Raw genomic sequence first — 19400 nt, 5'->3', positions numbered from 1 at the left:
AACACTCTCCTCTGAGTGCACTTTAAATAGATAAGGATTTTTTTAGTCAGAAAACTTGAAGCAGTAATCTTAACTGTCTAGTCAACGATTCTTGTCCTTGGCAGTTTTAAAATGCATGGACTTCAACTACCAGAATTCTGCAATCACCATGCTGGTTAGGGAATTCTGAGAGTTGAAGTCCACATAATGTAAAGCTGTCAAAGTTTGGAAACACTGCTCTAGTTCTTAGTATTTATCTGATTACTTTAAGTGGGCAGAATCAAAGGTTTTATTTGAAAGAGTAAGCTACATTATACAGGTAGTCCTCTACTTACATTCATTTGTTTAGTGACTGTTCAAAGTTACAATACCACTGAAAAATGGCTGATGACAGTTTTCACACAACCATTGCATCATCATCATCACGTGATCGATATTTGGACACTTGGCAACTGGAAGTGTCCTGGGGACATATGATCACCTTTTGCATCCTTCTGACAAGCATCATCATTGGAGGAAGCCAGATTCACTCAACAACCATGTTACTAACTTAACATCTGCAGTAGTTCACTTAACAACTGTGGCAAGAAAGATCATATAATGTGGCAAAATTTATTTAACAACTGTCTCATTTAACCAACATAAATTTTGGTCTCAATTGTACTCATAAATCAAGGACTATCTGTAGTAGAGTAGTTTTCTTTAGAGAATGCTTTGTTTCTAAAATGAGAAACACAATTTAATAGAATACATTGAATATTATTAAATAATAATAAGATAGAATAGCTCAAATCTTCAAACTATTTTCCCTAAAGAGATTTTCCTTAAAAACATAACTTTTTACAATGTACTGCAAATGAAAACATGGATAACCTTTTTCACATGTTAAAAGATTAGTATTTCCTATTTTTTTCTAGAACTTTCTTCTAGAAATAAAAAAATATATTAAATCAATTAATAAATAATGATATATCTTTTAAGATTCCAGTAAAAAAAAATTTAAATGACATTTTGAATTTCAATAAAATATTAACACACACAGGGATGGATTAAATATTTTATTTTTTTGTCCCCGCTATTGGAATATTTTCATATTTATACAGCAATATAATTAATATCTGTTAATTTCAGTTTTTGTCAGTTTATAATTTTGAATATAATTCATATCCATATTTTTTCCAAATATGCACACACCGATTTTCAATTGCTCTCAGGAATTAGAACTGTCATTAATTATATAATGACAGTATGCTAAAAGTTATTGTTTTGTTATTCTGAATTACCATGCTTGAATTTAATAAAAGAATAAAGATGGTCAGTGAAGGTTTGCAAGTGGTCATTGACTTGTTGAGTTGAGAATTTTGTCAGGAGGACAACTTGTACAAACTGGATGTTAGTTGATCACTTCAAGGTTATATCTTGTAGCTCTACATATTGCAGAGCTGATATTGATGGGTGCATAATTTCAACACAGAAAGTCTTTAATAGAAAACCACCTTTTTTGAAGCTGGGAGCTGGCCACAATACCTTTAAAAATAATATATTGGTGCTTTTCTGGAAGGTTTAAGATAATTGATTAGGCTAGCCTTAGACTGGATAAGTATGCAAGTTCAGTAGGATGTATTTGCTTTCCCTAATCGCTGTACTGTGTCACATGTTCATAATTGTTGACATGCTGATAACCTAACTCTTAATATTAGCAATTGACTAGTCTGCAGTGACATCACGTTGACCTGTACAGGTAGATTTGAAGCCAGTGGTGAAATTTAAAATTTGTTACTACTGGTTCTGTGGGCATGACTTGGTGGGGGGTAATGTGACTGAGTGGGCGTGGCCAACTTTTTTTTTTTTATCTTTAAAACCATTTTTTCTACAAAATGGTTTTAAAAGCCTCTGACGATCAGGCAACTCAGCTGGGATCATCAATGGCCTTTAAAAACATTTTTTCTACAACCTCTTCTGCCAAAGAAGTTGTAGAAAAAATGCTTTTAAAAATTAAAAAAAAAGCCTCTGATGATCGCGCAGCTCAGCTGTTTCAGGCTGCAGGGATTGCCATTGCCTATTGCTGCGCAGGCCTCTGCTGCTTGCTGCAAGGAGGTAAATTGCTGGGAGCAGATTTTTTTTTCTTGTGCTAATCAAGCTATGCTGAAAATGAAAATGAAAGTAAAGCAGGCTATTTGCTGCAAAAAGGCAAAATTTCTGGGAAACACATCCAGATTTCTTTTTCTTGTTTTCCTCACCAAAAAAGGTAGGTGTGTCTTATAGTCAGGAACGTCCAAAAAATACGGTATAAGTAAAATCATTTGAGGCATTTTCAGAAGATCAGTGAATAATCTCCATTTATTAGTAGGAGAGTAAGATGCAGGTACATTCCTTAATGCCACCTAGTGAGTTTGGACTTCAGCCTTATGCGTGAAGTGCAGAATGCAAACATTTCTATTGTGGATTATCCCTGGAGGCATAGAATTTAGCCAGGTGTACCTTACTGGTGAGCTGTAGAATCAATTGGAAGAGATGTATTAAAAATGAATGAATAAAAGCAAAGTAGTTTAGGAAGAGAGTTGGCAGGAGGGGAGGTGAAATGTTTAACAAAAGCATTGATGTTTTAAATGCACAGCAATATCATCTATTAATAATAAATGGTGTGGTATAGAGCAAATGTGCCAGAGTAAGTTATTGCAGTTTATGGATTAGGTCAGAGAAACAAGTAAGCAATGCAGATGGTGTTTGGAGGTTCAGAGACTTTCAAAAAGCATTTTCATGATCATGCTTAGAGAGTGAGGGGGTATGTACTGAAAGGTTTCATTTCAAGAAACCTTTAAAGGAGGAATAATTGACAGAGCAACCCAATATGCAGCTAGATGGGATCATTCTCTGGGGGAAAATCAGATGAGTTCTGATAATATTAGTGTCCATGAAGAAATGCATTTGCTATTCTTCTGTAACACTTTTGCAGTAATGTGCAATATATGTGCATATGGAATTGTCTGTAGTTGGGTTGATTGACAGTTAGCACTTTAAAAGGAACATTACAAATCTGTATGTGTTTACTCTGAAGTTAAGTCTCAATGAATTCACTGATTGGATTCCCAGATAAATGAGTGTAAAATTGCAATCCAAGAGTAGTAAATTCTTTCTTTTCATAGCAAAAGACCAAATAGTAAGCTTGTAAAGCTTGGCCTACTTTAAATCTCTACAGGCGAAGAATGACTTTTTGTCATTTAGAGTGAGATTACACTATCTTGTCTCTGTTTGAAATAATAATAATAATAATAATAATAATAATAATAATAATAATAATAATAATAATAATAAAATTACAAAGACAGAGCAGAGTAGAACTCTGTGGAAAGAGACTGAAGAATCAGCAGCCTTATGTTGAAGCTCTCCAAAACATTGGAGAAGTCCAGGGAATCAAAAGCAAAGGATCATTTGCTCCAGAAAAATCTTTTTATTCTTCTCAACTAACCTTTGCTTCTTTTCTCTCTGGATTTTTTTCCATGATCATGCTAGGAAAAACATGAGAAGCTAAACTTAAAACTACCTCATTATTACCCAATGTGTTAAGAAAAATCTCAACCACATTCTCTCCCAAGCAGCTGCAAAATTAACAAGAGCTTCTCCCAGCTGCAAGATAAAAGCTTGGAGGACCTAAGTCCTATCCCCCAGAAATCCTCTGGGTTTTTTCACGTTAGCCCAGTCTCTTGCTTTGGACAACTACTTTAGTAGTTTCTGCTAGCACCATCTATCTTTCAGACAGTGTCTCACATGGTATCCACCATAATTCCAATATGTGACAGCTATAGGACCTTCACATGTTATACTGTCTATTTCTTCAGTATAACGGTATACTGTTATACTAAAGAAATAAAAATGTAAAAACTGAGGTGATTTAAATAGTGCCATCTAAATTATCCCAGAAAATGGGAGCACAATCCAAGGAACAACAATTAAGTCAACAATTATTCTTGGATATATGTATGTATTTATACAGAAGAATGCTATTTTCTTTTCTATGTCATCTAAGGCCTTCCAGATACCTTGCTATCAATTCTCACCATTCCAGACACTAAAGGCAAATAGCTTTAAATGTGATGGATAGTCAGTGTTTACTTTGAAAATAGTTAGTATAATAATGAGTACTTGCCGGAACATTATCTTTGCCATCAACAATACTCAACATGTTAATCATTCACCATATTATTGTTTCAAAAGTGTTTGTTTTTATTAAAACAATAACATTAATTTTGGAATCAATCTGTTGCAGGTAGAGAAATGTGCTTCTTGAAAGAAAGGTAATCATATTACCTTTCACACACGTGTAGTTGGGGCTGCAGTTCATAAATGGATGTAATTTTGCACATATTATTTCTATGGCAGAGGTTCTCAATCTGCCATCTCTGAGATTTTATTTGAATTCTTCACATCCTCCTTCCCTCCCTCCCCCACCTCTTGGCTTTAGCAGTACCCATTGAGAGGATGTTTTAACATGCCTGAAATTCTTGAAGTATGGGAATTCTCACTGGCATGGACACAAATTTTCTTGCAGTTCTGATTGTGTAGTGTAAAATTGACTCAGTTGTACTCATGATTGGAAACTTTCATTTAAATTAGTTTGTACTATAAAATGTAGCAGTTGATATTACAAATGCTATTTATGTGAAAAAAGTAAAAGTGAATGTACTGGTACTAATAATAGTTCTTTAAACATGTGAATTACTGAAATCTTTGCTGAAACAGGCTCCAACAGAACATAAAAATGATAGCTTCTGTTTGTTTAGAAAGCCAGATAAAATGTTTGGAAAAGATAACTTTTTGTAATCTTCCTCGTGGTTCCTTTGCCAATACTGAAGACAATGGATGAATGAGGTCATAAAAAGAGCATTCAGCTGAAAGCACTGAATATATTGCCATCTCTTTCTAATATCACATGCCTTTATTTAGCAATCCCTTGTTATAAAGTCTTGGGAAAGTTTATTGAATTGTAATGGGCATCATGTGCCTTTAGAGATACATTGAGAGGAACAGTTGCATTTGCGGCAAGCAGAAGGCAAACTCTATTTGTCATGGGTCCTAGAATTCTATAGCACCAAGGTAGTTGGCTGTCTTACGTAGGCCTTATTTTGGACATTCATATCTTTGCAACATGGTAATAAGAGAATTCAAAAGAGATCAGATCATGATCTTTCTGACAGAAGACATGATCCCACATATTCAGCACACAATTGTTCTGGTTCTCTCTCATTTTTTTCCTGTAGCTCATGGGCCCTTCAGAGGACAATAGTTCTCTGATCTAAAAAAATAAATAAAATCAAAGGGATACCAGGTGGAGAGACCATGATCATGTCTTCTCTCAGAAACTCATAACATACACATAGTAAGGGAAGTGAGTTTTATGGATGGCTTTCCCCACTGCCCTTAAAACATGGATCATATTCCAAAGCTTGTCCTAGCAAAGGGAATTACATTGCTAAGTTTTCTGCTGGATGCCAGGGCTAGGGAACCTGCCATTTGATGTGGCAAGAGCAGGGTGGATTCGATTTAAATCACAATTTAAATCATGATTTAAATCACTAGTAAAAAGGCTTGATTTAAATCAACTCGATTTAAATCATAATTTTTAAAGAGCAACTGTCATCTCTGCTACTCCTTTGACCCACCCACCCACTCACCGATAGTCCCAGTGTTGCAGAATATACAGCCTCATGCTATGTAACTAAGCTCCATTTCATGCTGAATAAACTAAATTATTTATGTATCTTAAATAGAAAACTATATTATGATAGATTTTTAGCCCAAAATAAATTCAATAAAAATCAAAAAAATCCGACTTAAAAATCTGATTTTTTTGATTTTTTTTAAAAAATCATTGATTGTTATCCACCCTGTGGACCACCAACATATATCATAAAAGACTTGAATCAATGTTTGGAGGTTGTAGGGCAATGAATAGGGGAAACAGATTGAAGCTCAATCCTAGCAAGACAAAGTAATATGGATATGGATATGGACTTCCAGTTCTGGGAACTTTGCATCTCTAATTCTAAATAAGGTTACATTTAAAATAAATTCGATAAAAATCAAAAAAATCCGATTTAAATAAAAAAAAAACCGATTTTTTTTTTATTTTTTTAAAAAAATCATTGATTTTTATCCATCCTGGGCAAGAGTTGGTGTAGTACATGGAAATCTGAAATTTTATCCCAATACTACAGGGTTGCCCCTCCAATGTTAAATCATCATTGGAAGCAGCTCTTTGGGGCTTTGCTTTAAATTTTCCATCTCAGACCTCTAAATGCAATTGGTTAAAATATGGGAATCAACTGTTTTGTCAACAAAACTACAATCATTCTATGAAATAGAAGATCATAGCTCAAAGTGACGTTAATGGGGAGAATTACGGCAATTAGTCTTGTGGCAAGATGGTGAGGCTGAAGGGATCAGCAGAAGGAAAGGAGAGCTCTAATTAATCTCTCACTTTAGGTATGAGTAAACTTGCTCAGGATTCTTATTTTCCTTTGGCTAATAGCTTTTTCTGCTAAGCAGCATTAATTTAATTACAAAGTGGATCCCATGTCTATGCTGCTGGAGACTCGAGTTTTTCAGCCACTAAAAAGTAGCTGCTCATTCGTAGCATGTTCTCATTCTCAGTTTTATTGTGTAGCATATTTCATTCTCAGCTTTATGTAGTACCTGATTCTCCCCTTCCATTCCTAAGAGAAATCAAGAGAAGAATGGCTTATGCAACCAATAACTAGTGAAATCTCCAAAGTATGGTTCCCTGGGGGATTGTGAGCTGACTCTAACATTATTCAAAAAGAAATTGTGGTTTTCTCTGGTAGAATAGAGAGCACTCAATCCTTGCTCAGAACCAGACAATGTAAACACATGTTTCCTTTCAAAGCCACACGGTCCTGGTGATGGCCTGTGGCTATGCATTTGAGACACTGAAGACAAGCTGGGCTAAAACAGCTAAACCTCGTAAGTGATTTGGACTGAAGAAATTGCTGGAAAATTCCAATCTGGTGGCACAGGGGTGAATATGTGGAGCTAAAACAAGTATGGTGTAGGAGGAGGAAAATGACGAAGACAGAAAAGGGAGAGAATCCCAAATGTAGTAAAAACTAAATGTTCTTGATAGTATCTGATAAGAATATTGTGTGGTGCCCTTCCTAACATGAATATTTGACTCTTCTTTAATTGACAGCTTCTGTTAAAAATGACAGAGAACAAATATGAATAGATCAAAGTTCAAGTTCTAACACCTATGTGGAAGTTCTTTGGTCAACTTTGGGAGGGGCAGTCACTCCCCCCCCTTTTTTTTAAGGGGCAATTCTTTGTGAACCATTTCAAGGCTCCTGAGAAGATAGGTGGAAAATAAGAGACAGATTACGAAAACTAGTTATTTTGTTAGAATTATTTTGTTCCATAAACTTATAAACAGCTTAGATGCATTTGATTAAAGAAACACACAATGTAGAATAAACATGTATCTTAGAGCAAAACACTTAATGCTGGAAGGGAGAGAGAGAGAAATACTGAAGGGAGCATTCTGAAGTTTAATACTAGAGACCTTAGAAGGGAATAAAGTAATCTTTAAAATATATGATTTCATGAACAGTAAGGTAGACATGTAGAGAACATTTGCTTAGGTGTTTTTCCCTCCTGAAAATGGCGCACGTGGAAGCTGAAAACGGGACTCCTGGAGATTGAAAATGAGGCGAGCGGAGGTGGCAATGGGCTGTGCAATCCCCGCAGCCTGGAACAGTTGATAGGTGGTATTCCGGGAGGCAGAGCCAACCACCAACCAGTGCTTGTGGTAAATCAGGCTGTGCTGAAGCTGACCAGGCTGTTTGTTAAAAGGACGCAAATTGCTGGGAGGCAGAGGCCAAAGGGTGCGTGGGGCTACATTTGGTATATAAGACGCACCTAAATTTTCACCCCCTTTTGGGGGGGGGAAAGGTGTGTCTTATACTCCGAAAAATACGGTAATTGAAGACTTTGTACAGGAGATTTGCTGCTAAAGTTTAGTGACAAATGAGAGAGCTATGAGGACTTGCATAACCTGTTTATTTGCCTGGAAAATGTCTGTATTACGTAGACAGCAACTCACCAATATAGTTGCTTAAGTCACTGATCAAGTGATTGGTACTATAATAGTTATGATTTATCTATGGATAATACTATGGATACCATATTTTTCTGTCACATCGGCTTGGGATAATTCTGAGGAGATGTTTGCAATCCACTAAGATAAGAGTGCTTGTTTCCATTAGATCTTACAAATGTGATATATTCTGAAATGGACTAAATTTATCATTATGTACATTGAAGACACTTTTGTGATTTTGCACAATGAATAAATACCCTCATTATTGGTATTTGGCTGGAAACAACAGCACAGAATTAACTATCTTGTCCCCTACTTTTACTCTTATGGAGCCCTACTTTTTAAGTCGGAAAGTTCTCCCTAAGAGGTTTAGCTGTTTTAAATAGCAGCATGTTGGTCTTCTTGTAACTTTGAGGATAAAATAGTTGTGCAATAATGATTTGGAAATGTTGCACACTGTGAATTGACAAACCTGTTCCTGAAATTTGTATAATTACATTGCTCTATTTTTAACAATAGATGCTCCTCTTTAGGACTTCTTAATAGCAATAGCATTAGATTTATATACCGCTTCACAGTGCTTTCCAGCCCTCTCTAAGCGGTTTACAGAGTTAGCCTATTACCCCCAACAATCTGGGTCCTCATTTTACCAACCTCGGAAGAATGGAAGGCTGAGTCAACCTTGAGTCTGGGGAGATTTGAACTGCCAAATTGCAGTTAGCTGGCAGTCAGCAGAAGTAGCCTGCAGTACTGCATTCTAACCACTGTGCCACCGCAGCTCAGTTTAGTCTGTTGGAATTTATATAGTCCATGATACATATCGATGAACTGTCATGTGTCCCATTCTAACTCTCTTGTTTCTTTTGTTTTCCCCACAGATTACCATTATCTTTAAATCTTACCAAGACTGTACAGACCAGAAGGTGTATCAGGCAGTAACCGATGATTTGCCAGCAGCTTTTGTAGATGGCACAACTAGTGGTGGAGATGGGGACCCCAAAAGCTTGCGTATTGTGGAAAGAGTGAGTGGCAAATACGTGGAAATGCATGCTAGGTACATTGGAACTACTGTGTTTGTGCGCCAGCTTGGCCGTTACTTAACACTATCCATTCGCATGCCAGAAGAGCTAGCCCTGGCTTATGAGGAGAGCCAGGACCTGCAGCTCTGTATGAACGGCTGCCCTTCCAGTGAACGCATTGATGACAACGGGCATCTTCCTTTACCAGTGGGAGGGCAGCTCCTTCCTTCTGGTGCTTCAAGTCACACCCGTTCCATATATACACTGGAGAGTGCAACCACCAAGTGCCATGAGAAGATGCTGCTGAAGGACATCTATTTTCATTCTTGTGTGTTTGATTTACTCACCACCGGTGATGCCAATTTCACAGCTGCTGCACACAGTGCCTTGCAGGATGTTGAGGCGCTGCATCCGAGGAAGGAGAGATGGCACATCTTCCCCAACAATGAGGGCAGTGTTCAGGGGGGAGAATTTGGACTTGGACTTGGACTTGTAGGCTTTCTGCTTCTTGTGTTTTTGTAGGATCCTCCCCTCTTTGGTGGTTGTTGTAGAGAACAAAGTTTTAAAATATATATTGTCATAATATATTAAGAACATATATGTATATACTGTGTATATGAAGGGATGCTTTTTTGTCCTGGGACATCCAGAGGAGTGTATATAATTGTGTTATCCTTTTTCTTATGTATGTTGGATGTAATATTCTTTTGATTGTAATATTTTTTTGCTTTGCAGTTGGTGAAACATTTTATAATGTCCTCTCATCAGGACCTAATAGAAAGCACTTTATTTTTTATATATTAACTATTTATGTGTATCTAGGTAATATGTAAAGCATATATCCATCTGTACATATATCATACCCAGTATGCCCTCTAAGTATTGCCTAGCTTAATTCATACACTTATACATTTTATTTGATTCCTTTTCTTTCTTTTTTTGCCATTCCTTTAGCCAGTTACGGCAACACAAGAATCTAGCTAGGTAGATAATGTAGACCTAGGTCTAAAACAAGCCTAGGATTTACATTGGACCCTGGGCCAGTAGCCTCCATTTCATAGGAATGCAGCAATTATTGGCCATCAGCCCTCAGAATTAGTGCATTCACAACTGCATCTTATTGTTTACTGATGCAGCAAATGTCTGCTTCCTTCCAAGAATTGCTTTTTAGGATTAAAAATTGTACTTGGGTTCTAATATACAAGTACAAAATACAAGTTTTCTACGAATTTCGCAAAGGACACACATAGAAAGCTGTGTCTCTTTTCTTTCCAGATGTCTATGAATGAGGCCTAAAGACTTTCCAAAGCTTTTTGGGGTGGGCTAGGACTCAAATCTTTTTCATATCTATATGGATGTCTTCAAGTGGTTTGTATTAAATGTTGTACCCTAAAATAGTGGTAGGCCTTACTTGCTTAATTTTACTCCTAAACATTTTTGCAACAACAGCAAAACCCATAAAAATTGGTAACGAATATAATTTTTGAATTGTCTGAAAAGAAAGGTAGAAAATTAAGAAAATGGATATTGCTCAGGAGGTTAACTACTTAATTATCATTCCTTTGTCAATTTTAGCAAGTTGCTCAACTGCAAGACTTTGTGCATTGGTCTAAGTACAAAGATGCACATAAACATTATTTTGGATGTGTAAAAGACTGGCAGATTTATTGTAACATCAGTTTTGATGGACTACAATCTACTCTATTATATGATGCATCTGTGATACAAGCTGCAGCCAATAAGAAATGAATGACCCAATTAAAACTTTTGGGTGCCCAAATGCCATTTTGGGTTTTTTTTTTTTCCTTTTGTGTAACTGAGGAGACTGTAAGTGTACCATACTTACAGTATTTTATTTCAACATAGCTCCTTCCAACGCTTGCTAGAATTGTTGCACTTAGGTCCTTAAAATATACTCTAGGCACAGAGAAATCTATATAAAACATTCACTGCCAGCTGAACAATCATTTTTTTACTCTCTTATTAGCAGAATATCATTTACCATGCTAGCAACTAGGCTGACAACAAGCCTGCTTCAGACCATTTCAGACCATTTCAGGTTAAATGTGATTTAAGGATTGCTAGAGTTTCCGGTTACTAAAAACAATCAGTTTTAGCTACGCTTAATGAAGAGCAATTAGCAAAACATTAGCAATTAGCATTGTGTTGGGAAGGCATGGTGGTTCCTTGGACTGTGAAATGGTACATGCTCCTTTGGACTTTAGTGGTTGATCTAGGAATGGGTTGCTATGTTTAACCAGCATTTGAGATTGGAAGTGTCAAAGATTGAAGGTGCCACCATTATTCTGTCCCTGGATTTAGTTGCATTGTCCTTCCATGTGCCTAGTAACTTTCATTGAAGTGGAAAAACATTGGTTTATAATACTGATTGGAATTGTATCCTAGTTATACACATACTGTACTTCTAGCTTGCTTGGCTTGGATTCATGACATGCAAATTCTTGTTGAGCTTAAGTAAATCCTGTCTGCTTTAAAGTGACAGCACCATAATTGTATAAGCTTTTACTTAAAGTCACCAAATACAAGAAAAGTTGCTTGCTAGTTTGTATATTCAAAATGTGCCTGATGTCAAGAGCGTTAGGATGAACTTGAGGTTCAGTTTTTGTGGCTGAAGTACATGACTTAGTTTTTGCAGCTACAAAATGTTTAAAATTCTGCCTTTGGTCAGTTGTTAAGGCAATAAGGCAACATAGAATATGAAACCAACCTTACTGTATTTCTCCCCCTGTACCCTTTCCAGTCTTGTATGGAGACAGACATGATGGTCTTAGAATAGTTGATTTTTTTCATATTTTTATGTGCCAAGTGAAAAAGTATTTGTGGAAGAAGTCTGGTTAGACAAGTCTAGAGTTGTAGCTACAATGTAAGCCCATTGTAAACAACAGGTATATGCTAATTTTCTGCATTCCCAAGATGTGCATACATGCATGTGCTGACAAAAATGCACAACGAATAACTCTAAACTGAAATCCAGAGAGGAATCCTATTTTGGAAAAGTTGGCATTTGGAATGCTTTTTGCTTCTTGTCCTGTGCGATTTCTTACGAAAATGTTATTCGCACATGTTGGTTCTTAAAAGTCCACCAGAGCCAAAAGAACTTTAGTTAATGCCAAACATATGGATAGTTTGAAGTTAGTGAGTGGTCTCTGGGAGAAAACATATACTTAGAGGGAACACTGGTTTTCACAGATACTCCAACTGACTGTTTCTTTTAGAAAACTTCAGACTTATGCTTGAGAAAAAGAATACAAAACAAAACCCACAGTATGCCCGATATTTTGCAAACCGTTTTAGATGTGCTTCATGGCTATACTATTAAGTATATGTTTGTGTGAAAAAGAAAAGTGACCGTGCAGTGTATACTTTAAATTATGATAGAATAATAAAGTTACATATCATGCTGTGGAATGTTTGTGCCATTACTGACCCCTGCTGGTTGCCAGTATATAATAGTTGACGACTAGTAATGTAAACTAAAGGTGTGTTCCAATTAAATCCAACCACTCTCCAAATTTTGAGAGGAAAATGCAGTGCCTGAAACCAAAGCAACAGCTTATCGAGACGAGACTAAAGCCCCATAGAGTAATTAAGTGAACAGTGAAGCTTCATGAATAATGTAATGGTTTGGGGTGCTGCAGACAGCCAGACGCTGTGTCTGCAAATATCAACTACTTTCTTCCATAAAAATAAGGGAGTGGGAGAGGCATGGATTCAACTGTGATTGACAAGTCCATTTACTAATTGCAGGATTAATGCCAATGTTGGAAGAGTTCTGTAAAAGGTGTTTTGTGGGGGATGGAGAGTCTAATCAAACAATCACACTGTTGACTCCTTTGGAGAAATAAATTGCCCAGGGTCTTAGGCAAGGATGGTGAGGAGCGCCCATTGAGATGAGCTAGTTCTTTCCAAAGAGCTTTAGGGGGATCACTGTCTCCCTTAGGACAAACCTGAACCATTGATGAACTTTAGCTGAATGATGTTTATAGAAACTGCTCAAAATATTTGCTTGAATTGTGCCCTTGAAGCAAGTGTTAAAGGATATCACTTTCTTTCTTGTAGCATATTAAAATATTCTACTGTTGGTTTTGTCCTAATGAAAATTGTCATTTTGTTTTAAGCCGATAAGCAGTAACGAGCCAATAGTTCACTTTCTATTGGTATGATAACCTTTTTTTTTTAACAAAACAAAACTTTACCATAAGAATTTCCTTCATACAAAAATGCCTGAACCCATCTCTAATTTGACAGACTGTCTGATTGTGATTTTCTTTTTAAGTTACTGGAACTTTTTCAAAGAAGGTTCTAAAACTTGCAGTTTCTCTTCCATTAGGTACATTTCATCCCTCCACAGGTGCTTAATGTTCATTCAAATGAGTATGCCCCCAAGATTGACCATTTTGGAGCTTTGCAAGCTAATTAATGAGAGCTAAACTTCTTGCCTTGGATTGGGCAACCAACCTCTGAATTGTCCAAAGCCCCCCCAAAAGCTTTTATCCAAAGCCTAATTCAGTACCCAATGGAATTTTACAACCAGTAGACTTTCCCTACCAAAACAATCACAAGTTGAATGAATCAATCAATATATGATAGTCAATATTTCTGATATGTAGAAAACTCGTGAATCTATGCCCACAAGCATCAGCTCTGAAGTGCACGTGAGTGAATCTATGCCCTTCGGAGCGGATTCTTGTGGGCAGAGCCATGAATTGCTTTCTGGCATTACACTCTTCTAGTAGCATTTTTTAATTGATTAAAATCAAGTATGATTTGGAAAGATCAAAACCAGAACTAAGGCGTGTAATTCTGAGGTTGTAGCTCCTAGAAAAATCAATTTACCAAAATGATGTCTGATTGGCTACTATTTGTCTCATCTTACAGGATCATCTAATGCATTAAACTCAAAAAATTCCCCCAATTAATTTCTCTATCAATAAAGGCAAACGTTCTATAGCAGTGATGGCTAACCTTTTTGCCATCGTGTGCCAGGAGAGGGGGGGGGCAGGGGAAGGGTCGTGTGTGCACGTGCCACGCACATGTGTGCGCAACCCCCTCCCCCCCGCTCCTGGCACATGATGGCCTGGTAGGCCCGTTTTTCTTTACCTGGTTCCAGATCCTCTCTGTGTATATGGGAACAGCCTTTCCCACTCCCTTGGAGGCCCTACGGAGGCTGAAAAAGCCCATTTCCCAACTTCCGGTGGGACAGGAAGTGACATTTTTTGCTGTCCCCAGCCTCCAGAACCTCTCTAGGAGTCTCTGGAGGCTGGGGACAGGAAATAACGTCACTTCCTGTCCCACCGGGAGTGGGGAAATGGGCCCTTTGAGCCTCCGTAGGCCTCCAAGGAAGTGGGAAAGGCTGTTTTTGCTGTTTCCAGATACACAGAGAGGATCTGGAGCCAGGTAAGAAAAAAAAACGGGCCTTCCCCACCCACCCCCATGCCCTTCAGAGGCAGGAAACAGCCTGTTTCCCTACTTCTGGTGGGCCCAGAAGGCCCGAAAATCAGCTGGCCGGCGCGCGCATGTGCCCCAGAGCTGAGCTGGCGTGCCCACTAATATGGCTCTGCGTGCCACCTGTGGCACGCGTGCCATAGGTTCGCCATCACGGTTCTATAGAGATGTGTGGATCCATGCATGGGCTGTAATGCAGCAATGAAAAGTTGCTTTATGAAGGCCCTTTCCTCACATTAGGGAAATTTGCAGGTGGTCACAGATTCTGTAAAGAATCTTTGGCTTTGTGGATCAAATTACCTTTGCCATTACAAAGCTCGTGATTATGTATTGTCAACACCAAAGCTGGGGTTGATGTCCATCTTCTGAATCAACACACTTGTGTCCAAGTCCAACAGCTGCCTCATTATGAAGTAATTGCTGTGATCTAGCATGAATTACTTCCAATGTTTTATCTATTGTGATAGATGGGATCAAGGTGTTAATATTAGAAACTATTTGCAATACAATGTTCTTTACCCATTATGTTGCAGGTCTGGCTTTGATATATCTATTATAAGCTCATTATTGTATTTACAAGAGTCTGTGCGCATTAAAAATGCCACATTTTTCTAAGTGTCCTCTAATTTAATTCCTAAAAATATTGTAATATTATGCAAGCTATTTTTGCCATCTCTTGTGGATCTTTTCTGCAAGCTGCCCTGGTGTTTTATTACTGGTAGAATAGCCAAGCTGAAGTAGCCTGCAGTCCTGCACTCTAACCACTGTGCCACCTCGGCTCTTAGATATTCATCAATCAGTAAACTCAGTATTCAATTTCACTTGAAGTCGGTCAGTTGCCTTCAACATGGTTCAACAACATTGCAGACATAAAAAAACGGCATTACCAGAGGATGGATAGTTATAAAAAATGTCTGAATAGGGTGGATTGAAGTTACAGTATTAATCTTACTGAAGAAACTCCTGGGTTTCTCATGACAAGGCTGGCTTAACATTGTCAATAAATTGGGAACCTCTAACATAGGAATACAGCTTTCTTCCAGAAGGCTGCGAAGTGGGTCAGGAGTGGGATGATCCAGTTGGTCTGGCCAGTCACTGAGTCGAATTGTTTTGGCCACGCCTCCTCGGGCCTCCATTGCCCCAGTTTATTCGACTCAGTGGATCTGACCAGACAGTTTTTCTGAGTCCTCTCACTCCTGACCATAGTTCAGGGCAATTCTCCACTTTCCAGCGAAATCCGACCATCTGCTTCAACTGCGCTAGAACAAAGCAAGCCAGTTCCCAAATTACAGTACCAAAATTTACCTAGATTCAACATAATTCTGTTGGTCATTACTTTGGATGCTTCATAAATTGCAGAACCAAGTAGCACACCTTGAAAAATGTCAGGATATTTATGCATATAAAGATTACGATTCCCATCAACAGTACCCTTCCCTGGTTTCAACATTATTTAAATTTTACTCATTAGCATCTCATGTTTTCACTGTTTGCGCCACATATTGAAATTTAATACCTAGAGCCCTGTATTTTTTCCAAAAACTTTGCAAGTAACTGTTAATATAGGTTACCACATAACCAAAATACAAATGACATCTATTAAGCTGTTTATAATTTACAATATTTTTATAGGAAACATTAATATGCATAGCATTTTAAAATAACTGTTCAATAAGGTATTATGAGAATGCATTGCCCTTATGTAAATTAATTTATTCGGTTTCCTTAAATCTGCTAGACCTAGTCTATAATTATATCTTCTATAAAAATATGTTTAAATTATCCCTATTGTATCTTTTGTGGAAAGCTATTGTTTTCAGAAGTCTTGTTCAAAAATTCTTTGTGAAGAATTCCAGTTCCTTTGAGGACTTCCTTTATGAACATACAAATCAGCTGAAAGAATGCAGAAATGAGTGAGAAATTTTGTTCTGCTTGATGATACTCCAGCACAAGAGCCTTATCATCACGCAACATATATTATGCCTGGTTTCATTGCAGGCAGATTTTTACAAGAGTAATCAGAAGTTCCATCCACATGTCCTAAGCCTGTAAATTGGCCTTCCACGGACTGAAATAGACAATGTATCACCTCCAAATAATGTATATTATGCAAAGAGAAAATAGGTTATCTCTCAATACGTTTTGCAAGTTTTTCAAATGAGTGGAAGAAAACATATTTCTTTAGTGTCACAAATTCACAAAACATGAGAATTTATGTTTATCGTCCCCATTGTAAAGATACTTGTATAGACATTAACTTTGCAATCTATAAACTACCACAACTCCCCCATAGCTGTAAAGAAATATCCAAACATCTTAATGAAATGGGCTGTAATGTGATAAAGTTCATGTCATAATAAATATTTTGGTAACTAATACTTGTGTTTTCTGCAACAAACAAGAAAAGCTGTATCTTAAAAATATGTAACAACCACTTTAGTTTTGTTCATAACCATGTGTAAGCAGAAACACAATTTCATAATGAAAAATCAGTATTTTAGCAAGGACAACTTTTCTTTCTTAGCTATATTTGCACAATTAAAGGATATGAATTTGAGTTGGCATTGATTTTAAGCAATGTTTTCTATTTACCTAGGGATCTGCTGGGAGGGATAAAAAAAGAGTAGAAGCTACGTATTTGTGCTAGGCACTCAATTTAAAAATGTCAACATCAGTTGCTGTTTGTTGCACCGGGACTAAGAAAAAGAAGAAAATCTGGCATCACTTTGCTGTGCCATGGAAACAGTTCTATGCAGTTTAAACAATAACTCTGTTTAACTGAAATAAAGATTACAAGTTCCCAAAAGAATCTTGGTAACAGCTTTTAAATGTATTTTTAGTCCAGATCTTCCTTACAAATCAACAACTGTGAATTGAAGCAGCCAAGTCCATCCTTTTGCCAAGCTAATAATTGAGGATATGAATATAAGCCTCTGAGAGCCAATGTTAGAACCTAACTGCTTATTTCTAGACTAAATAGTTTTTTAAATAATTACCCAAGCAAATTGGTAACAGGGATTTTACACTTTTAGAGTGTAGCTTTTATTTGCTGAAATGCAAAATTACAGAAGATAAATATGATTGAATCATAAATTTATTCTGATAAACATGCGTGTTTTAGATTCAGAATAGCTTTGAATATGCTTTTAAGACAATCCATCTTGTGGGCATATAAACATAAAAGAAATAATGGACATAATTGTCCAACCTGAGTCAAATGTCAGGGGATAAAAATTCATTTGCATGTAGTCCAATCTGTAGGATTGAATTTTCTTCTTATAAAGGCAGACAGTTTTTTTTTATTTTCCTTTTTAGATTCTAATCATTTCATCTGAACTTTATTTAAAAAAAAAAAAATTAAAAAGGAAATGATCAGCCAAACCAATTTAGAAAGAAAAAGTCAGGGGAGGGGAAGCTCATTTAATTAATTTACAATAATTTACAGTCATTTTGTAAAAAGGCATTACAACTGATCAAACTGGAGAACGCCTGACTATTTTACAATTATAAGTACAGAATTTAAATATTCAAGCTTGTGATGAAAAAGCGGCAAGGTGGTCGCAGCGTATAACGTAAACAAGTAGCTTTGGAAAGTGAACTAGGTCATTACATCCTTTGAAAAAAATCCCCTTTCCTGAAATACTATCACAGATTATCATGTGAATACTCATCTAAAAGCATAATTTAAACTGAATTCAGGATAAAACTATTGACAAGGAATTCAGATTAAGATCCAGTCTAAGTTGGGCAGTGTTGAGGTCCCTGTAAAAAGTAAACATTTCCTATTTCTTTAAAAAAATGTGCCACAACATTTGCAGCACAGTGCAGCATTAAAACTTTAAATACAAAAATATTTTTTCTTCTGTGGGGATAATATAACTAGCATACTGGAAAGTAGTAACAATACTGCTACTCAGAGCACATCCGGTCCACATCTTTCAAGTCGTGTAAGGCAATTACTGTGTTAGTTTTATTTGTGTATGGCTAAAAAGAAGTCCATGAAATGTTAAGTCTTTGCTATGTTTTCCGATTACTCCACATATGTTCCGGTGTACTTTTATGATCTGTTGAATGGTCAAAAGGAGATCTATGTCCTAAAGGAGATCGAGAATCATAAGGTGACCGTTGATCTAATGGTGATCTGGGTCCACTACTGGAAGCTCTGTGGTCCATTTGCCAATCTGAGTGATACCTATAATCTCTTGAAGATTTATGATGACTGTAGTCTGAACTTGATCGATGATCTAAATGTATCCGGTGATCTAAATGTGATCGACTGTCTTTAAAACTTCCTTCCAGATTCAACCTGTGATCTCTATTTCTGTGATCATCTAACTTTCTATGTTTACTATCATTGTAGTATCTGAAAATAAAGAAAAATAATTATTATAGTGGAAGTTAACTTAAAATAATATAGCTTTAGAATCTACACCCCAAATTATTTTATAAAGGTTTCACAACTTTCTAAAAGTAAAGCTGCGTTCTTGGAAATGTAGCATTTATCTATTTGTCAAATTTAGAAACACTCATTCACAGAAAGGAAGATTTGTTACCCCTACTCTCCCCTCCTTTTTTTTTTTTTTTTTTTTTTTGATGTGGAAAGTCTTGGGACATAAAAGTTGAAAAGCAACCTTATTCAAGATATCTACTATAACGGCATAGGATTAATTTTTTTCTGTCCTTCAGTGATTATGGAACTCAGGATTTTTAAAACTGAGTATTTCCAATGCAAATACTATTTTCACAAGGGGAAAACCCGTTTCATGACTGCAGTAGAAAAGAATATAATTTTCTCTTTAAATGCTAATTCCTTTTATAATTAGCCT

The 19400-nt window shown here is 36.7% G+C and overlaps 2 protein-coding genes across 3 annotated transcripts in view; one reads left to right on the top strand and one right to left on the bottom strand.

The window, feature by feature from the left end:
• Window positions 1–9824, top strand: part of RGMB (repulsive guidance molecule BMP co-receptor b) — a 41472-nt gene extending 31648 nt beyond the window's left edge. Inside the window, exon 6 of the mRNA XM_070934540.1 lies at window positions 8968–9824. Within this exon, the coding sequence (XP_070790641.1) occupies window positions 8968–9630 (663 nt within the window). The 3' untranslated portion in view covers window positions 9631–9824. The remainder of the gene's footprint in view (window positions 1–8967) is intronic.
• Window positions 9825–17959: 8135 nt separating this feature from the next.
• Window positions 17960–19400, bottom strand: part of CHD1 (chromodomain helicase DNA binding protein 1) — a 62901-nt gene continuing 61460 nt past the window's right edge. For both annotated transcript variants that reach the window (XM_070938763.1, XM_070938762.1), the window contains exon 37: window positions 17960–18937. In XM_070938763.1, the coding sequence (XP_070794864.1) occupies window positions 18592–18937 (346 nt within the window). In that variant the 3' untranslated portion in view covers window positions 17960–18591. The remainder of the gene's footprint in view (window positions 18938–19400) is intronic.

Source organism: Pituophis catenifer, unplaced genomic scaffold (genome assembly GCF_029215685.1).
Source record: "Pituophis catenifer annectens isolate HBS135680 unplaced genomic scaffold, rPitCat1.0.hap2 SCAF_2, whole genome shotgun sequence".
In the NCBI taxonomy this organism is placed as follows: domain Eukaryota; kingdom Metazoa; phylum Chordata; class Lepidosauria; order Squamata; family Colubridae; genus Pituophis; species Pituophis catenifer.
Note: the sequence above shows the minus strand (reverse complement) of the source record. Positions and strands in the feature narration are given on the sequence as shown.